Genomic DNA, 13,727 nt, shown 5'->3' on the forward strand with positions numbered 1-13,727 from the left:
ACACTTGACCGTGGTAACGCCAGGGTCGAGTGTCAAAATTTCTAGCAACCCTCCCGAAGCTGAACGGTACAAATTCAACTAAATCGGCGGCTATTGAATCTTTTTGAAATTATCAGACGCTCGAATTAAATGCCTTTGTAAAACGTGTTGCATTAAAATGCTACTTACCATTTTACCTAAGAACTTAAGTTCTTAGGTAGAGTTACGCATGTCGATAAAAGACATAACGACGCTATTGATAAGTCAAAGAAGAACTTATTATTCAGGCACTTATCGCACAATATTCAACTGCTTTTGCTCCAACATATATCGATGTCCCATGCTTAAAGCGTAGATGGACTAACGCAGGGAAATTTTCAAAAACACAAGAAACCTTATTTTTCAGAATCTTGTACACAATTTGATTTGAGTGTAAATTTTAAAGCTAAAAGACAATTCCATATTTTCGACCAAATATTCTTCTTCGACTTGTCCACTTTATTTACTTGTCCGCCAGCGAGTTGTTCTTCCCTCGACTTGTCCGCTACCAAACTTCCGACGACGATTTACCACCAACCCCCTTACCCAGCTCATCGTTGATTTTTCGTGGTTGAAGGAGAGCACAGAGACGCATAAAAACCAGTTAAAATTCAACACCTTAACAAAGTTTCTGCTAATTTTGGAGCGAGGGAATTATTAGGAATTCTAATTAGGAAAATAAAAAATTGAAGGACGTAAAATGAAATTGCTGAAAGATAATTACTTTTGTGACAATCATACTCAATTCCTTTATTTTTAGGACACTTGCAAGATATTAAGTGAGTCATTACCATTATTTTTGAGGACTTTCCATCTACGAAGGAGGTGATGAAAGGTGAAGATGATTTCCTCCGACTCCTACCTTCAAAGTAAATGAGATGACACCCATTTTATCTCTAGAGGCATTTCTCACAGAATTGCAGTCGGTGTCGTTAAAAAGGTGGGACCTTTTTGGTCGGTGTTTTTCTCTGTATTTATTTTTTATGACATTCGAGCCAGAGTTGTATTGAAGTCAACTATCTACAATGTAATGATGTCTTGCAAAATAAGTATTCAAAATTCCAAACATCCCAAATTGGATTATTATAAATGTGAGCACTAAAAAAAGAAAATTCGATGCTCTATTTTCCATCCCCAAAACGGGACTAATGTTTCGTATTTCATCTCCACACAAATGAAAGTTTTTCCAGCCTACAATGCAACAGGATACACACAATTTCATGAGTAAACCCGCATAACAAGAAACCAAATATTTATCAACCCATGTGACGCCATATGTACACGGCTTTCACTCACTTGAGCCTTTTTTTCTCAGCCCTCTGGCATGAGTTGGATGAATTCAAGAGCTCAGACAGACAGCATTTGTTCTATTATTTTTTTACATAATAATATTTTGCTTTGCTTAGAAAACAGAAAACTCCATCCCATGCCAATTTTCTACATTTTAGCTTCAATCTCATCTAAAAAATAATAAAGAGAAAGCAGCAAAGTGATGCGTTGTCTGTCTGCAAAGAGCAATTTAAATGCAGAGTGGACGTGTGTGCTTACGTTTTAGATAATAAATAGCAAGGGTTTAGCATAAGCTTTGCATCATTCTGGAAGATCCGTGTTTATTTATTTTCTTATGCAGGCTTATTTCGTCTCACGCTCTGCAGTCAATGAATACAGTCAGATATGTGCATGTGTACATATGTACGTACACATACAGTATATTGCATACACATATCCAGCCTAGTTCAGATTTTGATAAAGCTATTATTATAAATACCAAGGAAAAAGTCGGACATTTGTGTATGACGCGGTTGGCAGTGATGCTAGTCGCTCATGCTTCAAATTTATATCCTAAGATTTTAAATCAAACCAGCTGCCAAGCATTTTAGATTCGATTTGAAAGATAAAATACAATATGTTGCTGCACTAACGCCACCATATTTTTGCTACAAACGTGATATGCACATACGTACCATTATATTTTATTGTTCACTAAATTCAGGATAAATATTGGGTTCAAAATTTATTACCGGATTTTATCATAAATAAGCGAAAGTGCAAACAAAGGCCATAATCTAACCTCGCAATAAAGTCTGGCACACAAACACAGGTTACAAATGTTGAGATTATTTGTGTATGTTGAACACCGAGTCCTGTGTGTGTGTGGTAATGTGCTGTCGTCACATGAAAAAATATTGCGAAACCACTGCCGCCGCCAACCGCGCTTTCCTTTTCCTTTCTTGATGTCATTTTGATGTTATCTTCTTCGGTGGGGCCGGAAAGTTTTAGCGACTCCAGCTTGTTTGCTAACTTCTCTACGACTTGTTACTTGCTGCTAAGGCTGCTGTTAATGGCAGTAGTAAAAGCAGTCCAAGAAACGGAAAGAGAAAGTCCGGGAGAGCTAATGTAGTCTGAATGCAAATTTTGTGGGGAAGATCTATCTATTTTACAACCTAATTGCCACCTTTAACGACAGGAATTAATGTAGCTTGCCATACTATTCCTCGTTTATGAGATATGCCTTCCTCCCTTTATTCGTCCTTGACTGGGTGGCACGGGAAGAACTGCTCAAACTTTCATAATAGTTACGGCCACAGTTATTGTTCCGTGTTGTTTGTGGGTGGGGAAAGACAGCCTGAGGTAAATATGGCATGAACGGATATAAGAACGGTAGGTAGAGACCCAAGGCGAAGGTGGACAAGATGAACTAAACCAGCGGCGAATGGAGAACAAGACGATGACACGAATATTTTACAGAGACGGATGCGACCACGCAACTTGCTTTCATAAGTAGAACTACGTACATATCCCTCCTCACAATATGCAATCAAGTAGATGTTTCTTTTAGAAATCAATATGTACCATCCTGGATACGCTGAAAGGTATTATTTGTGACCTAAAATAACCAACACGTCAGTGGTGGCCTCGTAGAGATACCAGCGTACATATGATAAGCGCGGATGTAGTTGTTCTTCAACGACGTCAACGCCAGCCGCAATTGTTTGAGTCAGGTATTATTACATAGTGCAGCGTTGAATTTGTGGCGACGACGTAAAGGGTGACGGTGGTGGATGCAAAGTTTGGATAAAAGTTGATGAAATCGGAGATGTGGATGTAAAGTATGCGCACCTCACGAGCAACGAGTATCACCATTTTACAACTTTCACTCGATGGCTTTTACTACCTTTCCGTAGATAAAACTCTTTCGCACAAAGGCAAAAGTTTTCTTCGCAAAGAGCAGATATTCAGCATTCAAAGTGTTCCATCATCCGACCAAACTTGGACAAGCTACAGTCGCTCCAGGTCTATCGAGTCGTATCGTAAAACATTATATTCTGGCTGGATGTGGATCTTGTTTTCCGAAGCCCCATTTCCAATATATGTACGTACACTGGTGTATATTATGGGGAGAAAACTGCTGACTTGCCCTTCTCATTCCGTGTTTCGACGTTGTGATTTCTTGGATCATAATGATGAAGACGAGAAATATGACGAATTATTAAATTATATTTACTTATATTGAATAACACCCCTTCAAAGAAAGACTATTGTCATACTTTGGAATATTTAAGTATTATTCTATATAAAAAAACAAATTTCTTAATGTGTGAAAATAATGGAAAAATTGGTTCGAGTATCTTGATATTTTTTTTTGATATTTAGCATGATTTATTTAATCCAAAAAAAGAGTTTTAAAAACACATAATTTTCATTATAAACTTGTCAGACCCCATTGCACATGGGAAATTACCTGATCAAGCCATCTCAACTATCTCAACTGACACAGAGTAATTAAAATGTCTTGGATTCTTTAGTGAGCAATTAACATTCTTTTGTGTCATGTAAGCTAATTAAAGTTTCAAATGAACCTTTCAGCCAAAATTTTACAGCTTTGCATCAAAATGGTGGCATTATTCACCCGGAGCAAGTTTTACGAGAGGGTCATTATTTTTAAAAGGGCCATAATCAGATGGCAAGCAAGTACCTTGGAAAGCCGGTATTAAAACAGCGAGAAAATGTGGCAACTTTTGGTCGCATTTTCTACTTTCTCCAACTCAAGCCCACTCTGTGACTGGCAGTGTGATGATGGTTCGTAGTAGCAGAATAGATCTCGTTAATATTAACTGACTTTGTAACGGGTGAATCTTCCTCTTCTCGCTCCGATATGATGTGGATAACGACCAGATATGCTATACGCAAGGGCTCCAGACAGCCTGTGCATGCATAGGCGACGCCAATGCAGCAACGCCAAATAATGAACATGGTCGTAACTACTACATAAATACTACCACGAACAGAAATAAGTACATACTGAATCTTCTCTATTGTTCCAGCAGTGCACATATTCTACACACTTGACCACATCCTCATTAGTTGTATATGTATATAGAGGGATGTCTTTTTTCATGGATTTTTTAGAGTTCGGGAATTACAAAATATATTTTCTTCAGCGAAACAAAATTTTAAGAAAAGTTTGGAAAGTTTTAAAACATGGTCAAGAAAGCGCAAAAGATCTTGAACTAAAGACATCAGCGTGTAGTTCAAGAGAAGGGCATTCGCATAAAAACATAAGGAATCCGCACTGACCGTTCCTGAGTTAAGATTGTTCGTCATCCCTCTGTATTTTAGCCTCTACGTTTTACTTTCTTACATCCTTTCTGAATTGCAACATTTTCTCGCAGAAAAGAAAACCAAAAGGATAAGGGCAACTTTATTACTTTCTGTAATGATGGCAATTAAGGTGGATAAGTTCTGAGCCAATTCAGTCCAAGTTTGCGTCAGTCTGCAGACGGAAGGTTACTTCATTACGAGCCCAAACTCCAATTGTCACTTTATTTGCTTTATACGACATGGACTTTGCACCTCAAGATCACTTATATGATTATTGTTACAATTATTTCACCCTTTGATTACCCAATTTGTCCACAATTGCTGTAATTCTAGTTCTAATTTTGGACAGGCGGCGTGACAAGCCAAATATCATGTTTTGTGGAATCACCCAATGTCATGTTTAACTTATTTTCTAAAAAAATAGAGGTGTGCAGTACTTTCTCCACAGCTCCGTGGTTTGAAACGGGGGAAAATGAAGAATATCCATATGTATGGCGTTGCTGCAGTCGTTGGTACGCAGTAGCCTCAATCCGCAGTAATTCGCTTCGGTTCGTTTGGCACAACCCAAAAATTATCATGAGATCTTGATCCAATTAACCAGAAAGTTGATTGAGGGAATCGAGATTGAAGATAGCAGTTTGCTTGCTTGCTTTCCAGAGGAGGCGACTCCGCAACGGAAATGTACGTTCCACGGAGCATATCGAAATGGAATCACAAAAAATGATGATGAGCTCCCGAATCTCATCTCCCAATTCCTGTCATCATCAACGGCTCGATTCAGTACTTTCTCTTACTTTCTCTACTCGTGATTTGATGATATTGGTTATCCAAAACCCTCTCAAAGTCTTTTTTGCTTCACATTCTTTCAATAATTACTTCTGAGCCAATTTTCTCCCCATATTGGTTATCTCGTTAATTTTGAACGGGTTCAATAATTTATATATCGATCCCATGCTGTGTCGCTATTAATAAGATTTCCCCTCGCACGCTTCAGTGCCTTGCATTCTCGTGCCCTGAGGATAATTTTGACAATAATCACCGGAAAGTGATTATTTTTTCGACGGATAGAATAATAATTAGACACACGGATTTTCATTGGTCATGCTTATTCTCCATCATCCTTAAATTCTCCAAACATGGTCTATTTTCTATGTGGTCAACTCAGTTCTGAATCCTAAAATAAAACAATTTTTTGCATTCTTCGCTCACACTCTCGTATCCCATCTTTTTTCTCTCGTGTTATTTTAGTTAACATCGTCTCATCTCACAAAAGGAAGAACATAATATATGATCAAGGAGCAATTTCCGATTCTGTCAGACGTGATCTGCATGCAAACTGTACGTCGATAGTTCAACAGTTTTTCTCCCAAACTTTCTCCCACAATACATCTTGGTCTCCCACCCTCCCTCCCACCCACTTGGTTCACTCACAATGCTCTACAATACTAGTCCCACTCGTTGCTCAACTAAACTAAACTACGTAACTGTATATGTAAGTGTTTGTAGTCCGTGTAATCAATATTCTGTGCTGTCGTCTTTCATGACATGTGTGATCTTCAACCTCGCTCCTATGGACTAAGTAAAAAATGTACATACTTAATGGACTAGTGGATGGATTAGTGTTGTTTCAATCACTTGTCTCTCGTAAGCTACATTTTTAAGGACAAGTTTGACCACAAGACGCATTATCAAAGTTGTTCCTGCATAGTTGCTGCCTGCTCTTGTAATGGTCGACATTAAGATGAATGTTCTCCTTGGTTCGTTTTTATAAATGCTCAGCCCAGTCGTCAGCAAGTAGTTTGTCCAAGTGTCCAGTAGTTCGTAGTGGTGGGCTATTCTTAGCTTTTATATAGTCCGTCACTCGAGCTAAATACCTATCGCTCACCATTTAGGAACCCCAATTCCTTGCCAGATCTACCCGACAGGAAGAAAAAATCGGCAAGTGATGGCAGGCTGTTTGATGAGTGATATATGTGTGTAGTTGTCGTGTCTGTGGCTGGAGCTGAAAGTGTTCATCAGTTGTAATGAAAAAAGTTGAGGTTTCTCTGTTCATTTTTCATTGAGTAAATCATGATTTAAGTGGCAGGAGATGTGCACGGGGTCATTAATACTTGAGAGGAAACGACAGTCCAACTTCCTCCCTGAATTATTCTGTTATGGCAAGTCAAATGAACGCTTAAGTTGGTTCATTCTTTAAATACTTTGAAAATGGGAGATCTCATTTCAACTTGACTACGTTTGGCTTTGCAAACCAAAACTTTTTCGCATTGAAAAGACGAGCGGTTGGCCAAAGAGAGGAGACTACGCAAATGATGCTGGTCCCAAGAAGCGGAAACTTTCTCCGTCGTCGTCGTCGTCGTCGTCATTTCATGATTACATTTGTGTATCGGGGAGAGGCTCAGAGTTTTTGCATGCTTACTTATGGGGGAGCTGTCACTGGTAGTGAGGAAACTATTGATGTCAACGAAAACTGTTCATTCATGAATGGATGGCATAAACTCTATACTTCTAGTTGGCCAGTTTCCAGGTTCTAGATTCTTAACGGTATCTCTGTTCACCGAAACAGAGAGGAGGCCGCGCGCATAGACCTTTGGCCAATTTCAGTTTACTTGGCTGGCTCCAATACTTCTTTTGACGTCGTTATTGCAGAAAAATTAAGATTTACTGTTCGACTTTCTGTCAAGGGAGACCATAAAAGAGCAGTTCCGTAAGAAATTCAAAAGAAACCGTGCTTTCCTTGCCGATGGTGGACGACTGGTGGTTTCGAGTGAGCAGCACTTGGATGATTCAGAATTGCATTAAAAAAATTGTTGGGTTCACTTTGTTTAATGTCGGCTGATTCATGGTGAATGTTCTTGTTTCCTCCAGAATTGGAATACAGAGCTCTCGAAATGAGTTCTTAACAAATTGAGGTGCGATGAGTACTGCGGCAAAATCCACCCTCTAAAAATGCTGCAGTAGCGGCGTGTGGAAGGAAGAATTGTATCCAATTCTCGACAAGAACTGTAATGGGAATGCCTTACCAGGAGATAAAGCATTGTCAATCAAACTGGGGCGAGAGAAAAGGAAGGAGTTGTTCAAGCAAGATCATGATCATTACATTAAAGTGGTTGCCTTTATTGAAGTCAAAAGAAAAATGTTGTTCACGCAGTTGTGGTGAAGTTGCTGTCACCAAAAAATTCAATCGTATGTAGTCGACATTTTTTTGTGTGGACAACTGTAACGATACGAATCAAGACATAGAATTGAATTCTGTAGATAAGTGAAAACTGTCAAATCCTTTCTGTCAGGAGCTGATTTGAGTGCTCATTAATATTTGTAAATACGTGAACGTCATCTGTTTAGCTATTCAACAAAAAAGTTTGTAACTAGACGAAGGTGAGATTATTTACAAAATGCTTCAACTATTTACAATTGTAGCAAATAAGCAGCATATGTACGACGATACATAAGTACATACACCATTCAAAAATTATTATATCTAGCAAGAATGTCTCATGAGTATTGTAGTGCAATCAGGCAGAACTATGCACGGAGAAAGTATTACTATTACTACAAAAAATGAGCACAAATAATCCGAATACTTTTTCTGTGTTGATCTGCAACGTACGTAATCGAATAATATCTTACTTTCCAAAGTTATTACATGTACACCTACATACGTTTGTATCTCTGAGGGCCAGTTATTGTGCAACTTCCTTGTGTAACGAACACTTTCCCACTTTCCTGAAAGTGAGTGAGTCGAGTTTTGATGTGTGTATCTTTTTTTGGAAATTACAGTCAAACACATTCCTGGTGGTCCTTTCACTTCGACATTTGTTGGCTGCAAGAAAGTTATGGGCGGACTCCACGAGTGCTGAGATGGACGAGGACACACTGGACGAGAGGAAAATCAGCGGTCGGATTCGAGCGTCGGCCATGCTGCTCCCACTCCTCAGCATCATGTGGTTCTTGGGGGTTGTCTCTCTGGGTAAGTCTGAGGTGTGGTTGCCCCTGATGCTACGTACTTACACACATATTTTTCCCGTCATTTCTTTCAGAGAATGCCTCCTCAATATTCTTCCAAATTGCGTCTGCTTCCGCCAACATACTTCTGGTAAGTTGTTGCGAGGAAACAATAATGTTGCTCACATTTTTGCAGGAAGAACCGAAAGTGCTTGGAGCATAAGGGGAAAATGTTTAGAAAAATTCGGGGAAGGAGGAAGACACCTCTTGTACGCTTCAGCAAGAATCAATCCAGAAACATGTTTTGAATATGTGTACACATGTTCAGCCAGTTATCTATATTTGTTGCACGAGTTCCAATCTAAAAGGACCAACTTTGAGAATATTTTTATTAAGGGAAGACCAATAAATGGGATGAGGTGGTCGTTTGCTTAAAATTCGATTGAATATATGACTCATGCAATTTAATATATTGCTTCTCCTCGACTCGTGGGAGTGGTGGGTGTAAATATGCGACAAAGGAAAGATCACCACCACCACCGCAATATGCATGACATGAGAGAAAACGATGAATAAGTGTGTAGGTACAATTTTATCGTCGCCAATTTCCAAACAAAATTAGTTCAGAAGTCAGTAATAACTTTTACAAAGAATTATGGCGTCGCAGATGCTGGCGCGTCTAATCTCAATTGAGCCTGTGATCTTGGCCAAGTATTTTCAGTATAAAAAATTCCGAGTGCTCTAAATTTGGTATTATAATATGGCAATTTTCTCCATTAGTTTTGCATACGAAATGACTTTCCTTGGTGGTGCAGGGTAAACATAAAACGAACTCGCATTCCGACTCACAAAATAGACGATGATGGTGAAAGTGGTGGTCGTGGGTGGTGGCGATGACGGAGAAAAAGCTCAGAAAAAGCCAACAACATTGTTTTAAGAGCAACGTTTTTAACGCTAAATATAGACAGACAGAAGCCGTGTAGCCAGAATTTTGCTGTGAACCTTCACCACACACGAACACATCATGACCAGTTCTTTCTTTCTGCGTTCTCCAATGACTGGGAACGATTCAGCCATGAAAGAAAGTCGTCAAGAAATTATGATGGCACAATATTAAGAAAAAGTCGTCTTCATCCAGTATGCACTGCCACTTCCACTCACACTCTGTCTACCTCAAGTCTATCTCGGCTGTTTTTCATTAGAATAATGGAATGTAATATTACACTCGAGCAAACACACACACACACAACTGCGAAGCTCGGAAGGGGCGTTTGGTGCAAATACCAATGTTCTCTCAGAACGGCCATGTCGATGGTATCTTATTTCCACTTCGTCACCAATATCAATATCACTTTCTCCTGACTTGTCTCCTCTCTTTGCCAACTGTGACAGTCACTGGAAATCATATTTCGTTGTATAGTTGTGTAACTGAAATGAAATGATGAAAACCTAGACAATGGGTTGAGTATGATCAAATACCAAATACAAAGGCCAACAAAAATATGACAGAGGTTTATTAAATATGGTTACACGAATAATAATTTTCACCTACGACGCTTTAAACAAATTCTAAAACCATTCTGCTCCATGAAATACAGTTTTTTTTATTGTTGTGCCAGATACCAAAATTGAGACCAATTTCATGCGGGTAGTGTCAGCATAGTAATTGAAATGGAATATTTGATGCGGTGAATTTTCAGAATGAATTCCTTGTTAGCACACTTTTGACAAGGGTAAACCCTGTTTAAAGTGCAGCGGAGCGGAATGTCAAAAGTACAGTATCGTCAGACTGAGGACAGAGTTAAAAAGTGAACATAGGTAAAAATGTGTCAATTCGCATATGCAACCGTTCGTTTGATTGATGAAGCAGAAAATCTCTTTAGCGTAACGAACTCGGGTGGATCATCAGGCTATTTGCTAGGAACCCCCTTTCTGCCTCTTTGACTTTGACTACCAATTCCACACGGCTCCTGCGACAGGCCACCTGATTTCCTCTCCCACAACCCATCAAACACAATTACTATCCATGTCACAAAATGCCACAACTGGTCTTGTTTTAAATATGACGTTGGCACTGTTACACAATTTAACTGGATTAGACCTCCTTGTTTGTCAATAGCAAACCGTTATTATGACTGCTTGTTTTGTGTCCTATTCCAGAGCTGGCTCATCCTGTATTTCTTGGGGGATGAGATGTGGCCTGAACTCTGGTCCTGTTGCACCAGGAGGGACCAGTCCCCGTCCTCGTCCCTGTTTTCGACAGATGATGGAGGATGCCAGCCCGGAGCTCACCTGTCCTTTGACAACGAACCATTGTTGGCCGCGTCATCCACATCCACCGTTCTCCCACCGCTCCCATCCACGTCCTCCGCTTATGGCATTGATGTTGGTCACTCAGTCTGCAAACCCGCTACGGCATCTTCCTCCTCCTCTTCGTCGTCAAAAAGTGGTGTGCGTCAGTGCACCCCCGGGATGTACGCTCCAATATTTCCAGGACCCTCGAATAATCGACCAGGAAAACGCCAAGCTAAATCTTCAAGAAGGCCAAACTGGTCCATTCCGGGTGGGAGTGAGATTTATGAATTGAAGATGGATTCCATTAGTACAATTTCGTAATCCAGTGAATGAGTGAAAGTCTGAGTGAGTTTATATAGATTCAAATATGCTTACATGCATATGTAAATTGTAAGGTGCATGTGTATGTAGAGAGAGATGCATACAAGCAAGTATATAATAAATGCATATACATACGCATACATAACTACATATAAGTACATACATGTACATGTATGCGTCTTGAAATGTAGGTACTATGTATTAGAATAGATTTCTGATGAAATGGTGGATTTAAACCAAGTCTAACGAGGGAACCTTTTATAGTGCCCGGAGCTCCCAGCATATCTACTATATACATTAGACGCAGTTTTTAATACTAGTCCGTTGATGTGACAAAATTTCCGTGTCAAAATGACATTTGGTCAAAGTGTGACGATTTTAGTGACGCGCCGAACGGTCACTTTCTCCGATGATTTCAATAGCGCAATTAAATACATACACTTTTCACCACACGGTCCTCATCTTGCTTTTGAATTCTCAACCAATTTACTCACTGGTACTTAATTTAACTATATTTACAATATCATTACAATTTACTATTTGTAGCTTATGAATATTATTTTTACATTTGAATTTAAAAGTTACAAAATGTTCACGCGTACTTTTTGAAGAACATTCATAAGTAATTGCTGTATTTTTTCCGCACAGTTTTCAAACTCCAATATTTGAAAGGAAAAAACAATATTGAAAACTTGTAAATAGTAAATAAATTGTAATGATATTGTAAATCTATTTAAATTAAGTGCCAGTCTTATCGGTGAGCAAATGAGTTGAGATTTCAGTGAGATGAGCGGAGAGCGTGTAGTGAAAAGGTGAAAGCGTACCTGCCCTACTAAAGCATGGCGAAAGTGACCGTTCGGCGCGTCACTAAAATCGTCACAGCTTGACCAAATGTCATTTTGACACGGAAATTTTGTCACATCAACGGACTAGTATTAAAAACTGCGTCTAATGTATATAGTAGATATGCTGGGAGCTCCGGGCACTATAAAAGGTTCCCTCGTAAGTCCATCCCCTTTTCATGATGCCTAGTTTATTTCAAAAGCACACAACCCTACATAGCACAAAACTATGGTACCATTCAAACTAGTAGTGAAAGTGTAACGAATTTTGCGAGTCGTTCACATGGCACAACACAACAGTGAGATGATGTAATTAATTAAGCACACATGCATTTGTTACATGTTAATTTAATTGCTTTTAAGCGCCAATCCTTTTCCACCTGAAAACAAAACCAAGTTGGAAAGGAGTGACCCAATTTATGCATAAGAACAAGAATTTTTCCATAACAATACTAGAAAGTATATGTACATACAAATAATGCTAGTAAAATACATCCATGTGGCGTAATCATATGAAGGGTTTTTATGACAATATTTTGCTACAATGTGGACGTTGGGCTTTGTGCTACTACATGTTGGTGCTGATTAACTTTTAAAATAGTTATTTACTCGAATTAAAGGTGCTGGACAAGATAGATCAATTCAAGATGTGTGTTATCTCTTGAATTGTCGGATTAGACGCATATGTAATTATGCAGAGAAATATGCAAGTAATTTTAAGTAGAAGTACATCTTCTTAAACAAGTATGTACCGTAAGTAATAGCTTAGTTGACGAAGCTAATCGAAAATGTATAACCATAATGTATGTGCCCATCTACCTGGAATGTTTGCGGTAGAATAGTAAATGCATAATAATTATATATGAAAATAATGTTTTGTTACATTTTGCTCCATGTTTTTGAGAGATCATTTAATCGTAGACAAGGTATATCGACGTAATTAAGTTACACATTTATAAATACATAAATATAAGAACTATGGTATCTTATAAGCTATATGTACATAAGCTATAGTCCATAAATATATCTACTTAAATATCAGTCAAAATGTGCTGACGAACCATTTACCTTAGATAAACTTTAATTAAGGAAATATGTAAGTGCACGACCATAGTTGGTGTGAACTGAAAATGGAATGAGAAAATTAGATTAAGGTGGATTTAATGCATTACTGCCAAATAAGTAAGCTTGATATGATGAGTCCCTTACATAAAACTAAACTACTTTACGTAGAACTATTCTTTCAGCTTATTGCATGCGTGGAAAGGTCAAAACCTTACGGAGAATATTACACCTACAAGGATGCAATTGCTGGCATGTCAGTAGCGGAAAGCTGATTAATATTGTAGCAATTTCACTTAATTGTACTAAACCATAATAACATAATTTACATAATGAAATAAACTGTTGCTAATAAAATTGTTTTTCTGGTGATCAAGTAATAAATTAATCATTACCCTATTGCCAGCATAATAAATGATACATACCTCGTCATTTCCTAAACCTATAAATATTTCAGGCGTAATAAAGCATATTGTTCGCTATTCACCAAACGGCTGCATAAAATGGCACGCTGAAGCACTAAAATTATTTTTGAACAATTAAAAGCAAATTTTTATCTAAGCCTGCAAGAGGCAAGAATTATGTACAACAGGGAATGATGGTGTCAAGATTCGTTTGCATAGCACACAAAACTACACAACA

At 38.5% G+C, this 13,727-nt stretch overlaps 1 protein-coding gene across 1 annotated transcript in view; it reads left to right on the forward strand.

Moving 5' to 3' along the window:
- The window catches only part of LOC118434361, a 79,038-nt gene extending 65,581 nt beyond the window's left edge, over positions 1-13,457 (forward strand). Inside the window, exons 12-14 of the mRNA XM_035847677.1 lie at positions 8,401-8,590; positions 8,661-8,716; positions 10,726-13,457. Coding sequence (XP_035703570.1) covers positions 8,401-8,590; positions 8,661-8,716; positions 10,726-11,181 — 702 coding nt within the window. The 3' untranslated portion in view covers positions 11,182-13,457. The remainder of the gene's footprint in view (positions 1-8,400; positions 8,591-8,660; positions 8,717-10,725) is intronic.
- Positions 13,458-13,727: the final 270 nt, after the last annotated feature.

Source organism: Folsomia candida, unplaced genomic scaffold, assembly GCF_002217175.1.
Source record: "Folsomia candida strain VU population unplaced genomic scaffold, ASM221717v1 Fcan01_Sc002, whole genome shotgun sequence".
Classification (NCBI taxonomy): domain Eukaryota; kingdom Metazoa; phylum Arthropoda; class Collembola; order Entomobryomorpha; family Isotomidae; genus Folsomia; species Folsomia candida.